Raw genomic sequence first — 21,754 nt, 5'->3', positions numbered from 1 at the left:
TATGGGGGACTTCAAGGAAACCCACACACACGGGTTGGCTGCATCGACTGTGCTACATAATGGGGGATGGAGAGGATCCAAGCTTCACTCACGCAAACCTCCGACACGTTTAAAGAAATATGGCAGCCGCTCCTCACGCTGCTTACCCAGGAATTCAACGAGCTCACATGCCCTAAATACCTAAGGGTTCTCAGACTCTCGGATGAATTCCACAATAAGATGAATGAGGAGGCACATAAGGCCTAGACGCAGCCCCCTTAGACAGGGACCTGATTTGAACACACCGAGGGGAGGGGGAGGGGGGTAGCGGGGGACGGGAAGGGAGAGTTGGTTGGGGTTAGGGAGGGTCGAGGGAGGGACATGGCTATAGAGGTTCTAGCCCACAAGGTTGTTTTGAGCTACCAGCATACGAGCTTACATGGACACATGCAGACCATCCCCCTGGCACAGAACTGCGGGGTATGTGCGCTACTGAGGAGGGGGAGGGGAGGAAGGGCCCTCGTGAAATGCATCATGTGTTGTATTACTTGGCTGAACCTAATAAAAACAAATTTGATTAAAAAAAAAAAAAGAAAATCTTTTCTATACTGAAAAGTTTAAAACAGCCTGGGTCCCGGTAGTGCCTCCTATTTCCTCTAACGAGCAGTGTGAGGCTCTGCCCACATTCTTTGTTGAAAAAGTGGAGCACATCTACAGGTCTTTTACTCACACTGTTACGAGTTCCGACCCTGTGTCGGGTCTGCCCCCTGCTCATACACTGGATTCACTCCCGCTGGTCTCTTTGGAGGAGATGCAGTTAGTGTGTTCCAAGATCTGGCTCCCCTTGCAACCCCCCCAAACCAGACTAATTTATGAGAGTGTTATCTTTGGTCTTGTCACCTCTGAGACAGGTGATTAATAAATCTGTCTAGTGCGATTGTCCCCAACACTTGGAAGCAAGCAAGGGTGGTTCCTTTGCTTAAGAAACCCACCCTGGATGCTGCCAAAGTGGAAAACTATTGCTTGATCTCCCTCCTCCTGTGGATTGCGAAGATCACTGAGACCCATGTCTATTCTATTCTTGCCAGATTTTTGAAAGGAAACAACTGTCTGGACATCTCTCAGAATGGCTTCTGTTCAGACCACAGCACGGAGTCTGCTCTCCTGGCTGTCATCAAGCATCTTAGGCTCGCGCAGGTGTTGTGGGTCCAGCCTTGGCCTGGTTTGCTTCCTTCCTCTCAAACAGGACCTTCGGAGTCATTGCCCCTCCGTTCGACTCTGCGTTCCATGCCAACAGACATGGCGTCCCGCAGGGCTCTGTTTTGAGCCCTTTGCTTTTCAATAATTATGTTCAACCCCTGGCAGTCTTGGCAAAGAGCAGAGGGCTCACCATTGCATCATATGCTGTTGATACACAGCTAGTGGTGACCCTCTCAGACAACAACGGAAGTGCAGCATCGAACTTTCAGGAAGATCACACGGCTGTTGCCAAGGGGATGACTGACAATTGTCTGCAATTAAACTCCAGCAAGTCCGAGGTCCTGCTGGTGGGAAATCATCAAGCGCAATGGGGGACAGGTGGTGGCCGGCCATACCGGGCTGCGCACCTACTCCTAAGCAGGTGGTGAAGGATCTTGGAGTTTGGGTCTTAGCTTTCAGCTCCAAACCAAGAAAGTCGAGGGGACCTTCTTTGGCATTGTTAGGGGGATTAAATAGTTGCTGAGGTTTTTTGACCCAGAAGTTAGGCAAATGATCGTCCAGGCCTCCATTCTATCTAGACTGGATTATGCCAATGCACTGTACTTCGGGGTTAAATAAGACAGAAACCCTGAGATTACAGAGATTACAGAGTTCAAAATACGACGGCTAGAACCCTGCTGGGCCTCCCCAGAACCAGTCCCATCTCTATTGCAATCCATCGGTTGCACTGGCTTCCTGTCACCAACCAAAGGAATTTAAGACCCTCTGCATTGCTTTCAAACTTTTGAAACTTTCCTCTCCAGACCTCTTGTCCAATCTGCTGTCACCTTACTACCCTACGTGCCAACTTCGCTCTACAGGACAACACCCGGCAACAGTGCCTCATATGAGGATGGTACGGTCGGGTGGACGCTTCTTCCGTTTTTTGGCAGCCAAGCTTTGGAATGCTCTACCATACTCCATTCGTGCCATGGAGAATTATATGGTCTTCCGCAGAGCTATTAAAACCCATCTCTTTTCCACAGTCTAGTGCTTTATCTGACTTTCTGCTTCTATGTTCTGCTTCAGTGCTGGGACACCACTTTGCTAAGGCAGCTGTGCGCTACACAAAGCATGTTAACATAACAGAAAGTAGGTGAGGGGGATATCAGTCACTCCCATACTCTCCAAGGTTGAGTAAAAATCCCACTAAATAATAATGCTTTTCCAGGCACATGGCTTGAAAAGAAGTAATCTCAATCCATCAAAAGTGTTTTTTATAAATTCTGAATTCCATATTTTATAAGGTCTTTCTCATCAACACATGGTCAAATTGGTGTTACTTCATCGAGGCTTGTCCTGTGAGTGGAGCGTGCATGTCATCCACTCTAGTGAGGAAAGATTCTTATGATTTGTATGAAGTTTGTGAAGAGTGCCGATGGTATAGACTATCAATCAATCAATCATGGACATTTATATAGCGCACTACTTACCCGGAGGGTCTCAAGGCGCTTGGGGCGGGGGGGTGCTGCTACTGCTCGAACAGCCAGGTCTTGAGCTTCTTCCTGAAGGAGAGGTGGTCTTGGGTCAGGCGCAGGTCGGTCGGGAGGGAGTTCCAGGTCTTGGCGGCCAGGTGGGAGAAGGACCTTCCTCCTGTTGTCGATCTTCGGATGCGGGGGACGGCGGCGAGGGCGTGACTGGCTGATCGGAGGTGGCGTTTGGGAGCGTAGAAGTTGATGCGGTTGTTGAGGTAGCTCGGGCCTTGGTCGTGTAGGGCTTTGTGTGCGTGGGTGAGGAGACGGAAGGTGATTCTCTTGTTGACGGGGAGCCAGTGCAGGTCTCTCAGATGTCCGGAGATGTGGCTGCGTCGGGGGATGTCGAGGATGAGTCTGGCTGAGGCGTTCTGGATCGGCTGGAGTCTCTTCTGGAGCTTGGCGGTGGTTCCGGCGTAGAGGGCGTTGCCGTAGTCCAGTCGGCTGGTGACGAGGGCCTGGGTGACCGTCTTCCTGGTCTCGGTGGGGATCCACCGGAAGATCTTTCATAGCATGCGCAGGATGTTGAAGCATGACGAGGAGACGGCGTTGACTTGTCTGGTCATGGAGAGGGAGGAGTCCAGGATGAAGCCCAGGTTGCGTGCGTGGTCTGTCGGTGTGGGTGCGGTGCCCAGGGCGGGGGGCCACCAGGAGTCGTCCCAGGCGGAGGGCGAGGAGCCCAGGATGAGGACTTCCGTCTTGTCTGAGTTCAGTTTCAGGCGGCTGGTCGTCATCCAATCGGCTACATCTTTCATCCCTTCGTGAAGGTTGGCTCTGGAAGCGGCGGGGTCGTTGGTCAGTGAGAGGATCAGCTGGGTGTCATCGGCGTAGGAGATGATGTTCAGGTTGTGTTGGCGTGCGATGGGCGCGAGGGGGCTCATGTAGACGTTGAAGAGGGTGGGGCTCAGCGAGGAACCTTGAGGGACGCCGCAGATGACTTCGGTGGCCTCTGACTTGTACGGTGGTAGGCGGACTCTCTGTGTTCTTCCGTCGAGGAAGGAGACGATCCATTCCAGTGCCTTTTCCTGAATTCCGACGTTGCTGAGGCGCTGCACTAGGGTGCGGTGGCAGACAGTGTCGAATGCCGCGGAGAGGTCTAGGAGGATGAGGGCCGCTGTTTCTCCGTTGTCCATCAGGGCTCGGATGTCATCGGTGGCAGCGATCAGGGCGGTCTCGGTGCTGTGGTTGGCTCGGAAGCCAGACTGTGAGGGGTCGAGGGATCCATTCGTCTCGAGGAAGGCGGCCAGCTGTTTGTTGACGGTCTTCTCGATGACTTTGGCTGGAAACGGGAGGAGCGAGATGGGGCGGTAGTTCTTGAGTTCGGTGGGGTCCGCTGTTGGTTTCTTAAGTAGAGCGCTGAGTTCGGCGTGCTTCCAGCTCTCCGGGAAGGTGGCGGTGTCGAAGGAGGTGTTGATGATGTCCCGCAGGTGGGGTGCGATGACAGCGTCGGCCTTGTTGAAGACGTGGTGAGGGCACGGGTCGGTCGGAGATCCGGAGTGGATGGAGTTCATCATGCGGACGGTGTCATCGGTGCTGATCGGAGTCCAGGCGCGGAGGGTGGTGGTGGGTGGCGTTGCTGCGGTCTTTGTGTGCGATGGTTGACTACTGAAGCTGTTGTGTATGTCTGCGATCTTGTTGTGGAAGTAGGAGGCGAGGGAGTTGCAGAGGTCTTTGCGATGGGGTGATGTCGTTGTTACCGGCGTTGGGGTTGGAGAGCTCTTTCACGATGTTGAAGAGTTCCTTGCAGTTGTGTGCGTTGGTGTCCAGTCGGTCCTTGAATGCAGTTTTCTTGGTGGCGCGGATCAGTTGGTGGTGCTTCCGGGTGGCAAGCTTGAGGGTGGTCATGTTGCCCGGTGTAGGTTCCCTTCTCCAGACTTTCTCGAGGGCTCGGCAGTTCTTCTTGGAGCTCTTGAGTTCGTCGGTGAACCATGGGGCTTTCTTGCTGCCGGGTCTGCTGGGCGGGGTCCTCAGAGGGGCGAGTTCGTCCGCGCAGTTGCTGATCCACTTTGTGAGGTTGTCGGCGGCCTGGCTGGGGTTCGCTGAGCTGGCGGGAGGGTGCTGACTCAGGGAGGCGGTGAGCTGGTCGGCTGTGATCTTGTTCCAGCTTCTTCGGGCAACCTGTTGCTGGTGGTGGTGGGTCATCGTTCTTCTGAAGGTGAAGTGGACGCAGCTGTGGTCCGTCCAGTGGAGTCCTGTGGCGTGGCTGAAGGCGATGTCTTTGCTGGATGAGAAGACGGCGTCGAGTGTGTGTCCGGCGAGGTGGGTGGGGGTGGTCACCAGTTGCTTGAGTCCCAGGTTTGCGAGGTTTTCCAGCACGGTGGTGGTGTTGCGGTCGTTGTTGTTCTCCAGGTGGAAGTTGAGGTCCCCGAGGAGGATGTAGTCGGCTGAGGGGAGGGCGAGCGGGCTGATGAAGTCGGCGATGTCCTCGCTGAATTGTGTGCGTGGTCCCGGGGGTCTGTAGATCAGGGTGCCTCTGAGAGTGGTCTTCGGGTTGACGTGGATCTGGAAGTGCAGGTGTTCGGCGGGTGCGATGGTGTCGTCGGTGTTGGTCGTGATGCGGATGGTGTTCCTATGAATGATGGCGATGCCACCTCCTGTCTGGTTGACGCGGTCTCTCCGGATGATCTTGTAGCCGTCCGGGATGGCGATGGCGATGTCGGGTGCTGAGGAGGCGTGCATCCAGGTTTCCGTGAGGAAGGCGACGTCTGGGTGTGTGGTGTCGAGCAGGTTCCAGAGCTCGACGGCGTGTCTGTGGACGGAGCGGGTGTTGAGCAGGATGCACTTCAGGTGGCTGCTGCTGGAGTTCGGCTTGGTGGGTGCTGGTGCCGCGCAGGTCCGGGTGCAGGAGAACTTGCAGGCCTGGCAGATGAAGGGACCGTGGGTGCGTCTCGGGGTGGCTCGGTAGCATCCAGGGGTTCGGCCGGCGTTGAGTGCGTTGAGGGCGGCGGCGTCGTACGTCCGGCGGGTGGGCTGGGGTCTGCGGGGGCCAGGGGTCCTGGCGCTGGGCGCGGTCCAGGCGCGGACGGGCGCAGACGGGCTTACCTTTGGCACACCTTCGGCGCTCATTCGGTGCTCCCGCTGCGCGCGTCCGCTGCGCGGTCGCTCAGGGGGCGTCATAAGAGGGGAGCCGGGAGGGAGGGTGTGCGGGGAGGCGGGGATCGCGGTAGCCAATCGGCGTGCGGGGGGGCGGGGTCTCGTAGAGATCCGGCGGGAAAACCTGGGGGCTCGGCGGCGGCCCTGCGGTGGCTGGGGCGGCGCTGGGATGGCCCTGTGGCGGCTGGGGTGGTTCAGCGGCGGTCCTGTGGCGGCTGGGGCGCCGTGTAGATCGAGGCACAGGCAGCAGGTAGGAGGAGCAGGCGGGGGTGTGGGGGCGACCAGGCCGAGGGCTATAAACGCCCTATCGAGGCCGATAAACTTTGAATTTAAATTGTAAAGAATCATCATATCCTTCAGGGTAGTGCACATGTATGTTGTGTTTGCTGCTTTGAGAAGAATCTTTCATCACTATTAGGGCTCCCAATTTTATGGTATTTATTTTTTTCACATTTCTGTCTGTATTTATCCATTTTTATTCTTTGCTAATTTTATCTGTATTTATCCATATTTATTTTAGTCATTGTGAAAAAATGAAGCTGAAATTAGTGTATTTCCACATTTATTTAACTGATAAATATGCACTCATGCTTGAATGCCTGCCAGGTTTCAGTGCTGTGAAAACATGCCGAAGATAAATTAATGCACTTATATGAAAACGTGCAAATTTCAGTATCAGCCTTGTGTATATCTACTTCTTTACTTAGCTTTACTAAAATCCCTTTTTGGTTTTAACCCCCTTTCCTATAAACCCACGCAGTTATTGGCTTGGCAGTCATGGCAGACAGAATTTAGAATTACTCAAAAAACAACCAAATTTCCATATTTATCCACATTTAAAAAATAAATACAGACATGAAAATAAATGTTTTCTGTCTGTATTTGTCTGTAAAAATCACTAAAAACGGAAAACAGGGAGCCCTAATCACTATTTAGAGTGTATTACACACTCCACAAAGAAGACAAGCTCTGATGAAGTCATTGGGTAACACCTGTGTGATGAAACGTGTTGGCTGGCTAGATAGTTTATACTCTTAAGAAACATGGAATAAGACAGTATTCAAAAGACTTTATTCGGTTATATTTCATAAATAACCATAAAAGTACATCAAATCACATCAAATGTTACATCATCTCAATTAATATAATAAAAATGGTGTACACAGAATTTAACATGGACCAAGATTTAAAAGAATTAAATTCATATGATCATAGTCTTACATAGATAAAAAATACTTTTAAGAAATGCCGAGACAGATGCTACTGAGAAAATATCATCCAGAAATTGTATAGCTAAAAAAGCTGGGCGACACTGTCTCATGTTCATATATTTTAGAATCGGCATAATCCATCTTTTCCTAGATAAAACAAAATCTACAGAAAAATATAATATGGATATCCGATTGAGTCGAGGCGTTATCACACGGACATTTACAAATTTCCTTTGACCAATCGTTTGTAACAGGAAAGCTCAGCAGTCTAAACAATATCCCAAATCTAAATCTGGTCAGCAAAAACCTTTCTTGATCTTTCATTTGGAGGTTTAGATAAGGCTGAATAACCTTTGGTTTTATTATTATTTGGTGGGCTATTACTGTCTTTTTTAACAGTTCTATTTGTTCTCTTCGATACTCAAGAAAGTTTAGACTTAGCTGTTTCAGTGCTTTCCTAGTAATATCAGACATTGACATAGGGTCTGTATAAAATTCCGGATGGTTGATATCACAGAATGCTTTTATATAGCACAGCCATTTTATCCTTTTCCCACCATCTAATTTCAGTACATCCCCCAAAATGAGGCCATTTAGGTGGCATTTCTCGGTAGTCCATACCCGATGCCATAAAAGGATCGGTTGCACCTTAATTAGGTCTTCCAGACCCAATTCAGTGTGGCAATTAAAACTGGACGTACTCTCTGGGACAGCTAGAAGATATCGCAGGAAGCCGTTTTCAGTGACTTGTAGGCTACTGACAGAGTCACCCCAGATTCCTGCCCCATATAATGCCACCGTAACGCAGCTGGCTATATATATATATATATATATATATATATATATATATATATATATATATATATATATACATATAGTTTAGCAAAAGCTCTCGAGCTTTGAGAGGGAAACACGACGCTGCTTCACACCATCCAGCATTGTTTAGCCTCGCTGTTACTTGGTTGCAAACCCCTTTGGTTTCTTTGTAGCGGTCCGACGCGTTTCGAGGCTTGGAACGCCCCGTAATCATGGAAGCTCAATTAAGGACATGACGGCCATGTGCAGTGTTCGTATTTATTGGTTTTCTTCCTCGAACACTAACGCCTTGGGTGGGTGTGTTTTCCCAGCTGCCGCCTGGCATGCTGGTATCTGAAGTCCCTGTAGCACACAGCAAACGTTAATACCTTGAGTAGGCTCAGTTCCTTAATTGTTGATAGCGCTGTATACATCTGCCTTGAGTAGGACAAAGAGTTGTTGGCATCCAAGTGTCATCTCCCTTGAGGTAGCGTGCATTGTGGAAATGAAGGTTCGTTTCCAAAGCCGTTTCTCATTCGACTTTGCAGTCTTAGGAGTAACTGGTTCGCCTCTCCACGGCCGAGGCAGCAGTGTAATTTATAGTTTAGCAAAAGCTCTCGAGCTTTGAGAGGGAAACACGACGCTGCTTCACACCATCCAGCATTGTTTAGCCTCGCTGTTACTTGGTTGCAAACCCCTTTGGTTTCTTTGTAGCGGTCCGACGCGTTTCGAGGCTTGGAACGCCCCGTAATCATGGAAGCTCAATTAAGGACATGACGGCCATGTGCAGTGTTCGTATTTATTGGTTTTCTTCCTCGAACACTAACGCCTTGGGTGGGTGTGTTTTCCCAGCTGCCGCCTGGCATGCTGGTATCTGAAGTCCCTGTAGCACACAGCAAACGTTAATACCTTGAGTAGGCTCAGTTCCTTAATTGTTGATAGCGCTGTATACATCTGCCTTGAGTAGGACAAAGAGTTGTTGGCATCCAAGTGTCATCTCCCTTGAGGTAGCGTGCATTGTGGAAATGAAGGTTCGTTTCCAAAGCCGTTTCTCATTCGACTTTGCAGTCTTAGGAGTAACTGGTTCGCCTCTCCACGGCCGAGGCAGCCGTGTAATTTATAGTTTAGCAAAAGCTCTCGAGCTTTGAGAGGGAAACACGACGCTGCTTCACACCATCCAGCATTGTTTAGCCTCGCTGTTACTTGGTTGCAAACCCCTTTGGTTTCTTTGTAGCGGTCCGACGCGTTTCGAGGCTTGGAACGCCCCGTAATCATGGAAGCTCAATTAAGGACATGACGGCCATGTGCAGTGTTCGTATTTATTGGTTTTCTTCCTCGAACACTAACGCCTTGGGTGGGTGTGTTTTCACAGCTGCCGCCTGGCATGCTGGTATCTGAAGTCCCTGTAGCACACAGCAAACGTTAATACCTTGAGTAGGCTCAGTTCCTTAATTGTTGATAGCGCTGTATACATCTGCCTTGAGTAGGACAAAGAGTTGTTGGCATCCAAGTGTCATCTCCCTTGAGGTAGCGTGCATTGTGGAAATGAAGGTTCGTTTCCAAAGCCGTTTCTCATTCGACTTTGCAGTCTTAGGAGTAACTGGTTCGCCTCTCCACGGCCGAGGCAGCCGTGTAATTTATAGTTTAGCAAAAGCTCTCGAGCAGCGTTCCAAGCCTCGAAACGCGTCGGACCGCTACAAAGAAACCAAAGGGGTTTGCAACCAAGTAACAGCGAGGCTAAACAATGCTGGATGGTGTGAAGCAGCGTCGTGTTTCCCTCTCAAAGGTCGAGAGCTTTTGCTAAACTATATATATATATATATATATATATATATATATATATATATATATATATATATATAAGCTCTTTAACTGGCTTTTTACCCATCTTTTTGCTAAATGACCTAAGGGCCATTATGGATTTAGAAAATAGTAAATTCCTAACTTTGATCGCACAGCTCCATTTACCGGTACGATCAAACAAAATCCCCAAATATGGAAATGTTGGAGTATGGTCTAAAGGAATCGGTCCTATGTACATGTTTTTTTTCTTTTGTTTCACGTTGCCGCCACAATTCATAGAGAAGGTTTTAGTGCAATTTAATTGTAATTCTAATTTGGCCATAAAGGAGCTAAAAGAGGTAATCATAGTCTGCATGGCTATCGGGGTTCTTGCCATGAGAACAGCATCATCTGCATAAATAAGAGCAGGTATACGACGGGCTGAAGCAATTGGCATATCAGTGCAATCCTGTAATAGAGCTTCCTCCAAGTTGTTTATATAAATAGAAAATAAAAACGGTGCAAGGACGCACCCTTGCCTCACGCCCCTCGTGACGCTGAACTCTTGTACACGCCCCATTTTTACCGTATCTAACCATTGCACTAGCCCCGTTATACAGTTCTCTCAGAAATTTGATGATATTTGCCTCCACACCCAGCCGGGTTAAAATTATCCATAATTTGCCATGATTTACAAAATCAAAAGCAGATGTCTAATCTAAAAACGTTAAGAACAATCTTGCTCCCTTAGCCTTAGTGTATTTCTCTATCAATAATGATAAGTTAAGTGCTTGTTCGATGGTACCAACTCCTTCACGGAAACCGTATTGGAGGTCACTAATGATGTTATGTTCGTCTGCCCATGAGTGCAGTCTATCTAGAATGACTCTGCCGATGATTTTAATGGAGTCAAGCAAGGATATGGGCCGGTAGCACACACAGCTTGCTCTATCTCCCTTTTTGACAATGGGAATAATGATCGACTTATACCAGGTACCAATCAATCCTATTGTGCATGCTGCGTTAAAAGTTCTAGTAAGCAGTGGTGCCCAGAGCGATATATATTTTTTTTAAATGTCCACTGGGACACCGTCGGGGCCGGGTGCCTTTCCCCCTAGGCTAGAGTTAATACCCTAAATTACCTCCTCCAAGGAGAAGTTAAGTTGCAACCCTTCAATGCCCTTTCCCTTAGACATGGGTTCTCTCGATGTATCAGTAGAGATGGCTGCTGGGCTATAAAGTGTTTCAAAATGCTTGACCCATTCATCCTCTGTAACAGCTATCTCAATACGAGCCTTTGTACGGTCTTTAAAAAAAGGGGCATTCACTGCTTTCCAAAAGGCCGTCATATCCTTTAATTCTGAGGCCTCAATAATAGCTGCCCATGCTTCCTTCCTCATCAGATCTCTTTGAACTTTTAGTGCGGTTTTATATTTTTTACGTAAAGCCCTTATCAGGGTCTGGTTTCTATCTTGTTTATGCAAAGCCAATTTTAGTTGCTTGTGGGCTTTACTGCAAGCTGATTTGAACCAGCCTCTTGTTTTCCTTTGGATCTTATTTTCCTTGGCATTTACCCACAGACCCCTCTTTATACAGGCAGTTATTTCTCTGAAATTACTTATGATGCCTACATCATCAGATGCCAAGTCCAAGCAAACAAAAAAGCTCGCGATACACGCATTAATTAATTTACTTAGAAACTCCTCAGGGACCACCCTAGTCCATTTTAAAGCGTATCCGTTTTGCCTGGCAATTTCTAAGTTTTCAGAAGAAACCTCTGCTCTTTTATGCACTATTAATTGTGGGTCAGATAATTCAATCCTGATGGGGAAATGGTCGCTTAGGGGAGATTTTAAGACATTATAACTAACAATACAATCCCTATAACACGAGGAGATAAGAATGAAATCAATTGTAGAAAATAAACCTCTACCGTTAAAAGTTGGAGAGAAGGAGGTCTCAGTACTACATAGTTCATTCGAAAACCCTAGATCGTTATTAAACATGATCTCGTTTAAAGCATTCCCCGTTATTGAGTGCTCAAAATGTGACGAGGCGGTATCCCTATCCGTCAACCCACAATTTCCTGTTCTTGGTCTATCACATAGGGCACAATTAAAATCGCCGCCCCATATAACAATGAAATGTTTACGGGAGCTGTTGTTTATGCTATAGAGTTTCGAGTTCAGGGTTTTAAGCACCACTGGTGCATCTGTTACAGGGATGTTGTTGTAAAAATTTACAAACAGTATACAAACACTAGTATTAATATGTAGCCCAACAATATGGTAGAAACAATTATGAAAATACAACTCCATTTTTTTTACACATAAAGCAGTTAGAAATGTACATGCATAATCCCCCTTTCGCTCGGCCATGTACAGATCCTATGGCTGGGATAAAAACAGTTTTAAAACCACTCATATGATGTTCTTTCTTAGCCCATGTTTCTTGTAAACCTATTACATCGCAATTATTAATGAGTTTTTGACAGTTTGGATTATCTAATTTGACCTTGAGGCCAGCTATGTTCCAAAATATAATGGCCCATTTTTCTCCAGACCCTCCATTTAAACCCAAATTATTATACACCTCACTTTCTTTAAAAATTTCAGCGGTCCCCTACCCCGCATTTTCCTTTCTCACAGTGGTTACATTGGTCTTTTCAGGGGATCCGGGGTCAATAAAGGACCTGCTAGATTCTACCTCCCATGATCAGGATTATTAGTAATGTTACTCCTACTGAGGAGGTCTTCCCTTGTCACCCAAATTATTTGAATGGACCATCCCAGGTACAAGATTGTCAGCTTCTACTAAAGTCTTACATTTAGTCATGTACTCACAAGGGAATCCCTCATGTCATTCATTTGCATCTAAACCAGAGAGGGGTTCAAATAAGTTGTGTAGTGGGATGTTCCAGTACTCATTTGGGTTTATGGGGTGATAATTATTGCCAAACGGAATAAAATACCTATTCGAGCGTTGGGGTGGAAGAAAAGGGATGTAATTGTTATTATAGTGTCTGGAGACGGTAAAGTGTGGAGTTTGATTTGGTAATTGAGGAGCATCAAAACTGTGCAAGGTTGGTGGATTTTTTGGGGGCATCATCAGAGCTTCAGGGTAGAAGAAGCTCAAATTGCGCGATGATACTCCACCCTCACTTCTCCCTGGGAACCAATCACTGATGTGTGTGACCACCCTATGATCCCTAAAGTTTACTATGACCACATCCCCTTCAATGTCTGTAGGGCGTAAGCCCACCCAATTACACCGTCTCACTGATACTATATCTCCATTTAGATGTAATGGGAGAGGTCTGTTACGCAGCCAGTGGATAACATTATTTGTAAGACTAGTATTGGGTTCTATATTTCCTACTGGCACAGCCGGAACTCCTGTTAAAATGATGACATAGTTGGACGATTCTGGGGGTAAGTCTACTATATTTCTAAAATTAGTTTTTACTCGAGTCATTTGACTTATCTTCGTTGGATGTTCATTACTGATAGGAAAGACTTTCGGGGCACCTAGTTTAACCTTATCTTTACTTATGTCTTTCGTGGCTGCCGATTTGATAGAATTTGTGTCAACAAGCGTGTTTTTAGGTACGTAAGTGTCCGTTTGTTGCCTGGATGAATTCCGTGTAGAGTGTTTGGTTTTAGTGCAGGGTTCACTTAGATTAGTTTGTTTAGGATTTTCAATTGGATAGGAAGCTGCCAAAATGCGATCCATTTTTTCCCCCAGCCTTTTAACTCTCTAGGTGAATGGTAATATGTGAGATTTTAGGAGGCGTTCAATAGCCTCCATTAGCCCTTTAATTAGTAGAGCTTCAGAATTTACAAATGGGGGCCCTATTGATATATCCTTCCCTATTACCTTGGGAGACTTGTGTATTGGGTCCATTACGGGTGTTGATATACATGGGGTTTTATCCCCTTTTCTAACCCCACCCTTTCTCCTTTTTTTAGGTGGAGAACGATGTACTGCTGTATCCTTCTTAGTTGGTAATTTGTCGTTGGTTGCACTAACCGCTATAGGTGGTTGTGTCTCCAGCGACATAACTGCCTCTACTAGAGGATTAGAAACAGGAGAAGATGTATTTCTGTTGGACTGAGAGACTACGTCTATAAGTATAGGGGAATTTAGGTCTATTAGGGAGTTTGATGTAGCAGGCAAATCATTAGTAATAGGATCTATAATATTTTCTTCAAACGAGTGACACTAGTGAGCTGTCTTGAAATATTAGCGGAATATTTTCCGTACTAAACAACTCTGCGTCTGCATCAACAGGCATGATGTTATGTAATTGTGCAATTGATGCTGCCTTATGTGACGTAATTGGCTTATTTTTTAAAAGTTCAATGGAGAAATGACGTTCCGCCCGTTTCTCTGCTAGTTCGATCGCCTTGTCTATTTCTCTTTTGGCCCTAGCGAAGTATTTATCTAGCGGCCCAAGTATAGACACACCTACACTAGACGGTAAAGAGTTCGGAACGACTGTAGACATTCTAAGTCTATAATACAAATAATAAGTAGACAATCTAATATGAACCAGTCCTCAACAAGTATGAGGAACAACTGTAACGAACTTATAAGCTTAACAAGAAGTGAAATGCGTGTAAAGCACAGCTTACTGTCAAGTATTCCCAGCTAGAAAATAGAGTTCGGGACAATAAGTCAAAAGTCGGAGGTCAGAGGGGGGCCCAGCCCAGCCTCCTGCAGCCCCTGATGGCCACAGACGGCCCGCCCTTTGCCCGGGCTTCGCCCGGCGTCCCGAGAGGCGGGGCTGACGCTGTTTTTAAGCGCCTCCTGGCGCGGTTTCCGGTGTTGCAACCCGCATGGGCCGATGGGAACTGTGGTTCCCTGTCCCGCTCTCTGCTCGGCGGCAACACTCAGCGAGTGGGCGGCGAGAGGCAGGCAGGGCTCTCCGGTGGCTGGTCTGCGCCCAACAGGGGAGTCCCAAGTTCAATGGCCAGGTCGGTAGATGTGGCGGCCAAGCATGTTTCTATGCGGTAAAAGTTCAGAAAGACAGAAAAAGACTGCATTGACTGAGAAGATTGCTGCATTTCAATATTGAGCTTGCAACGTCAATATTCCACTGAAGGCTCACTGGAGGGGTTTTGTTAAAAAAAAAAAAATTATACTAAAACAAAAGAATTAATAAAAAAACGCCCCTCCCTCACAGTGAGCATTTCCCCTGAATGTAGAGGTCAGTGTTTCAGTTCTGTGTTCAGAATCCTCACATACAGAATTACGATCCTAATCAGGGAAATCCAGTAACTGTCGCCCACTCTAAATGGGGTGGGGTGGCTGCATTTTTGACCTGGCGGACCAGTAGGTGCTGGGCCACCAGTCAGATGTTTACCCTGGCAGAGACCGCTGAGGCTTTGCCCACCTCTAAATGAAGTCGAGGTACATTAAGTCTGGTGCAGTGGAAGCCCCTTGGGTTGTGGCAGCCCTCCCAAATAACCAAACTCTAAATACTGAAACAAGCTTTGGGTAATTCAAGAGAAGTCAAGTGATTCCGTACCTCAACCAGTGGGCATCAATACCCACAAATTATGCAAGTTAACTGAAGGGTCAAAGAGCACTTTGACAAGGGCACCATCCAGCATATACATCAAAACTGAATGTTCTTTTAATAAAGATAATTGATTTTATTTTCTAGATATACAGGTTATTGTCATCAGCGATTTAATTTACTTCATCAAGATGGATACAATTTTCAAGGAGCTCAAATATTTTAACTAGTTTTAGCGACATTCTTACGGCCATACCAACGTGTTTCACAACATTTGTAGTTTTCTCAATGCCAAGTGAGCTGATCGTCATATTAATATTCAATGTTTCTTAATATCTGAATCAATTCATGATTGTTAATGATCTAGTCCCAACGATGGTGTAGAAGCATTTCCTAATATAGCATAACCTTACTAAAATGAAATTCACTCCAATGTGAAGGTGGCAAACTGATTAGGGTGGCATTCTTATCTGCCCAAAACTATTAAAGCTTTGACTCTTTGTTCGATATTTTCTTCTTCAGTGAAAATGCTCAGCTGACTTCTTCAGATGGCCTTCAGTTGTAACAGCAATGGGGGCGGATGGTTCCCCCAACCCACTGGTTTTATCTCAGACTTTGCCCTCCCTTTTGAAAGATGACCGCGTATAAGAGTGTAGTGGCCAGTCTAGTTTGCCTACTTAAACATGGATCTAAGCAATACCAAAGGGGATGATGGACGGAGTGTTGAACAATGCAAGCACTCACCCCCAGTCAACTGACCCGGGTTTAATCCACCATCATTCTTTAGCTCACTCCACCACCCCAGTTCAGACATGGCCATATGCAAATCAGTCTGACCCTGTGCCTCATGGGAACAGTCCAGCCCGAATTGCCAAGCCATGCCTTCCCTGGACCGGAAACAAGCTTCCTAGGACCGGTTTCTGGCTATCAGCCATCATCAGCCAGGCTAGCTTGAATCCAGTGGCAAAGTGAGTAAGGGACCCACGTCTGGGCATACCCTGCCCACTTAGGGTGAACAAAGCAATACCAAAGGGGATGATGGATGGCGTGTTGAACAATGCAAGCACTCACCCCCCAGTCACCTGATCTGGGTTTAATCCACCATCATTCTTTAGCTCATTCCGCCACCCCAGTTCAGATATGGCTCTGTACTGGGGTGAATGTATGACATTGTTCTGCATTCTGTCCATCAAATGTTGTCCTTGCATTTGTCACCCCAGGTGGGGCGCGTATGCTCAGACGAGAGTCCCGTGCTCTCAATGCCACTGGAATCACGCTATCCTGGCTGATGAGTGCTGAAAGCCCGAAACCGGTCCTAGGATGCTTGTTTCCAGTCCAGGGAGGACCTGGCATGGAAGTTCGGGCTGTACTGTTCCCATGGGGCACAGGGTCCAGACTGATTTACATATGGCTGGGTTCAAACTGGAATGGCATGGTGAGCAAAAAACAAACTGTGGATTTAGGCCCAGATCTCTGTACTGGGGTGAATGTATGACATTGTTCTGCATTCTGTCCATCAACTGTAGTCTTTGCATTTGTCACCCCGAGAAGGACGGGTATGCTCAGACGTGAGTCCCGTGCTCTCCATGCCTCTGGAATCAAGCTATCCTGGCTGATGAGGGCTGAAATCCTGAAACCGGTCCTAGGATGCTTGTTTCCAGTCTAGGGAGGACCTGGCTTGGAAGTTCGGGCTGTACTGTTCCCATGGGGCACAGGGACAAGACTGATTTGCATATGGCTGGGTTCAAACTGGAATGGCATGGTGAGCAAAAAACAAACTATGGATTTAGGCCCAGATCTCTGTACTGGGGTGAATGTATGACATTGTTCTGCATTCTGTCCAACTGTTTTTGCATTTTGTTTACTTAAACATGGATGTCATGGTTTTACCTTGTAAGAGTGTTAGCAACAGCATCACTCGGTCTCCTGTGGCACCCTCAGAATGCCTAGCCAGACCTCAGAATTTGGTTCATTTACATTTCCAGGACTGGAGGATTAGAAGGTAGTCATGGAGAGGTTCATGATTTATACGGGTGTGCTCAACCCAGTCCAGTACTCTAGATGCTCTTCTACATGTGCGGCATGTTCTCTTTAGTGAAGATTTTCACTTGCTGTGAGCAGCATAGAGCTTTTGATTATTGTCCTGAAAAGCTACTCGGAATCACTTCCTCTGATGGGGTTGTGGTTGCCAATTTGAAGGGGAGTTGATTGATGTGGTCAGATTTTGGAGTCAGAATTGCAATTATTTGATTTTGATCTATGCCAGTAAATACGGTTGTGATGATGTATCACTATTTTTATGTCAAGCCTATCAGACAGCGCAAGCTATCTTGTTGTAAAATACCTATTGTATGCTTACCAAGAATTCATATGGGCATACAATCCACCCCCTACTTGCCATGGTCACTCATGTGCTTACTTCCTAATCATTTACATTCCATGTCCCACCTTGTGTTTGTCCCCTACCACAGAGCATACCATCTTTACCAACCCTCTGTCTGGTTTTTACTCATTCACTGCTCACTTTTAGGGATTTTTTTAATTTAAGCACTCCATAAGAGTGCATGTGTTTTACAGCTTTTTCTTACACGTGCTTCCTCCAACTTACCATTCAATGAGCACCATGTTTCTCTTGGGCACTGTTATTCACACCCTAGGTTTCTCCTCCTCTCCCCATATTGCCGATACTTGTGTACCTCCCCCTCACACCCCACTCTGTCATTGCGTGCTTTCCACCCGTACCGCTTCCTTTTCATAGTGCTTTCCCTTTTTTCCCCAACTGCTCCCCATTCCCTCCTTTGTTACCCACACCCTGTCTTTTTTAATTAGTGCTTTTGTGCTAAACAATCTTTTTTTAACCAATACAAGTGGCATCCACCATCTTTGATCAGTACATATTAACACGAATATGCCAAGGTCATGCCCAAGACTCACATGTGCCTTCTCACACGTCGCAAGTGCATGCAGTAGTAAAACGGGGAAACTAGCAGCAGAGGTATCATTGCATTTTTTTTTTTACTATGCTGCACAGCATTGGGAGAAAGTCAGATGCTAAAGAACATTGGCAAAACCTATTTTTCCCAAAGCCGAAAACTATTGATTTGTCAATTCTCGTTTGATAATGGTTTTGCATCCTTTACGCTTCTGCTTCGATGTAACCTCAATCATGTAACCGCTGTGATAATAGTAATAATTGTGTCATGACTGCATGGTAATTATTGTCTCACTGTGTTTGTGGTCACAAGACATTCACAGGGCGGCTATGTCGAGATAGATACAGTGAACACGCTTTTGATGTTCAGCTCGAAACTTGGAGACCTGTTGAGTATAAGTGCAGTGTAACAGTTAAAACCAGCTATGTAGTGGATTGCTCTAATTGCATAATACACCTCAAACCCACTGCATCCGAGTTTCTGTGCTCAAGGTCTAAAACTGTCCATCACACTATAATGTTATATGAACAGCATCACATGTTCAAGAATTCTTGTCACACCCACAAATATTGTAGATAAAGCACACTGGAAATATTGGAGCCAGGTCAGCGCTATGTGTAATATTGGAGTTAAGTGAAATTGAAGAATGTATAATCTGGAAATATATATATTTAAAAAGTGTAAACCAGTATCTGAAGTTGGAGGTCATTTGAATGTTTAATTCACATTAAAGCGTAGGAAAGGGTTTACAGATATAGACCTACAAAAACCCAACTGTAAATATAACTATTAACTTACATTATCAGCCAGCATTAATGCTCCAGCTTCGATCACAAACTCATGGGATTCTTCGTCCCTCACTACGGCTGCTGTTAAACCTGCGGCACTGCTAGCTTTGCCGCTTGTGTAGACTGCACGCGGACTAAACTCTTCAACATGCCTGGAGAAAGGGAAAAACAAGAAGCAAATAAAATAAGCTATAAACTAAGGTTGGCACAATCACGATTTGAAAGTTTTGGATCATTCAAAGTACAGCATAAGGCGCATAATTATCTGGTGCCACTTCTGCCAGCTGCAAGTGTATAGATGCACAGCTACACACAACAGCAAAAAAAGTGTTCTGCAAACCTCGTCTGAAATTTTCTTAGATGATCATGCCTTCATTAATTCAATTGTCCACCAATTCAGTGGTGAAATGAATTCTGTTAGACCTGGCCCTCTCTTTAAGGTCACCCCCAAACCTTCTGCCTTCATATCCACTTTTTTGCTGAATTCGTTTTTGTTGGCCTTGGGACTATCACTGGTTAGGAGTGGTAAAGTGCACAAAGTGCTAGCGCTCACTCTCCCAAAGCATGGTTAAATTGACTTATATCCAATTGCCATAGTTAATTTCCTTAGTTTACCTTACTAAGAAGTCCCTTTCAGAGTACTGTACCATATAAACAGAGCCTGTAAATTCAATGCTACCAGTGTGCCTACAGCACTTATTGTGCCACCCACTTAAGTAGCACCTTAAAACATGTCCCAGGGCGGCTACTACGGCCACAATGCAGTTCTAAACTGCCATGTTGGCTTGGCATTCAAACCCCCTTGCAAAGCATTAAACTCCCCCCTAATTACTTCTGAGTCCCCCCCTAAGGTAGGCTCTAGGTATCCCATAGGGGAGGGCACATTGTAATTAAAAGGTTGGAAATATACTTTTAATTTTACATGTCCTGGCAGTCAAAAACTAATAAATTTGCTTTTCACTACTGGTCGTCTACCCCTTCCACAGGATAATAGTGGGGATTCCATATTACAATGATAAGCAAATAACATTTTAGAAGCTTCTCTCACCATCCGGAAGGGCACCAGGGTGCCAGGTATAAAAACAGCACCTTCAGACCCACTCTAATTCAATACTGGACCTGCGGAAGGGCTCGGAGGACAGCCAGCTGTAGTGACCTCAGGTGCACTCTATAGGACTGCTGCTGTACCTGGAAGGACTGCTTTGCTGTCTGGTGCCTGCCTTGAAACCGCAGAGACCAGCCATGCTGTTGAGCCCTGTATCTTCACCTGCACCATGGACTACCAGAGTGACTCCAAGGGCTAGTTTACTTGCATCCTGTTAACCACAAGGACATAAAAGGCTCCCACCATCTTGAACCCACACCTAGAGCCAGCCTGAGTGATTCTTGAAGCCCCAAGATGTGTCCCACCAGTCGTGGACACATTTGTAAAACTAAAGAGTGAGATCTGCTATTGTGGAGGTTTATTAATGTTAAACTATAAATCATACTGTACTAGACATTTGCACTCGAGACAGCCATTCACAAGGTGAAATTTTAAAGCCTAGCCACATGTAAACAAGCGTATCCCTACTAAAGCCTCAAGACTCCACATTCGCAAACACATGGTCCTGAACTGTGTGGTGGTAAGTGGCAGCTAAGCAGGTAATGAAGGAATAATGACAATCAACTCATAATCTTTATATATAAACTGTAAAATTGAACAGGAACCATTTAACATGTGAGAGTGCGGAAACTCATATTTGAAGCAACACAATCAAGCCCTCACAGACTGGCAATGGGCATTTGATAACTCACTTGCAGTGGCATTTGAAACTTCTTGAGGTCTCCGAACAAACATTAAATGTAGTTTAACTTATCTTTATGGACTTGCATTTATGTTGCTAAATGGGTACCTCACAACCGTAAACATGGCCAAACTACAATTTTCAATGTTTCCTACACAAGGCAAAATGCTTATGTCGCTAAATGGGGCCGTGCACTGCACAGCCGTGCCACTGCAAACAATCCTCTAGTGCCGATAGTAGTTTCCCCGCACCAAATCTACAGGCAGCGATATTTGAGACTTTTTTTTTTAGTTGGCCTACAAAATATCCTTCAATTGTTTTCTGGATTCAAGCCAAATCATTTTTTTCCAAAGTTGGACAGCCACCTTAAAATCTGTATTCCTTTTTGGGTGATAGTTACTGTAGTCGAGCAGAATTTCATATACGTTTTTGTTGTAATTGCTGATAATTTTGGCCAAGTTTTAGGAAGACGCAAAAAACTGTCCAATAATAGTATATTTAAATCCTGGAAAAGCTCATGACTTGAGACCAGTCCGGAAGTAAAATGAAGTGCAAGTTTGGCAAAACAAAACCTTTCGTAACTGTGCATAATTAGTGTAGATCAAACAAATTCTTGCCAAAACCGATGTACTACAAAATTCCGATGTATTGTACAACAAAATACCCTAATTCATGTTGAAATACTCAAGAGTTACAAGGGTCTGTAAACTAAACCGCTTTTAAGGGCTGATCAGTTGTAGCTCAAGATGCCATTTTTAGGTTTCGCCTGGGCCGGAGCTCCTAGCTCCGCCCAGGAGAAATCTTATGTTCCTACAGTGTGGGGCTTAGTCCCGCCTCTGCTTCCATTGGCTAGCTCCATAAATGGAGGCTAGCCATTGGAAGAGATTGGCTGTCAATCACGCTTTCCCTGTGAAAACGCGATTCGGGGGCGTTTGACTCTTTTTTTTAAGTCCCGCACCTTGTCCCGGGCCGCGCTGTGATTGGCTGCCGGCCCGGAACACCCCTGTGACGTCATTCCCCGGGCCGCGCTGTGATTGGCTGCCGGCCCGGGACCTGACTTGTTTGGGTTTTAATATCCTAATCCGATCATGCAGTACAGCATCGCCAACAGCAACATTTGTCTTTGTCAAAGCTTGTTAATTTATTATTGCCTA

General features: G+C 46.2%; 1 protein-coding gene across 1 annotated transcript in view; it reads right to left on the bottom strand.

Moving 5' to 3' along the window:
* The window catches only part of LOC144827590 (maternal DNA replication licensing factor mcm6-like), a 520,545-nt gene that overhangs the window by 208,801 nt on the left and 289,990 nt on the right, over positions 1-21,754 (bottom strand). The window contains exon 9 of the mRNA XM_078685842.1: positions 18,824-18,965. Coding sequence (XP_078541968.1) covers positions 18,824-18,965 — 142 coding nt within the window. The remainder of the gene's footprint in view (positions 1-18,823; positions 18,966-21,754) is intronic.

Source organism: Lissotriton helveticus, chromosome 4_1 (assembly GCF_964261635.1).
Source record: "Lissotriton helveticus chromosome 4_1, aLisHel1.1, whole genome shotgun sequence".
Lineage (NCBI taxonomy): Eukaryota > Metazoa > Chordata > Amphibia > Caudata > Salamandridae > Lissotriton > Lissotriton helveticus.
Note: the sequence above shows the minus strand (reverse complement) of the source record. Positions and strands in the feature narration are given on the sequence as shown.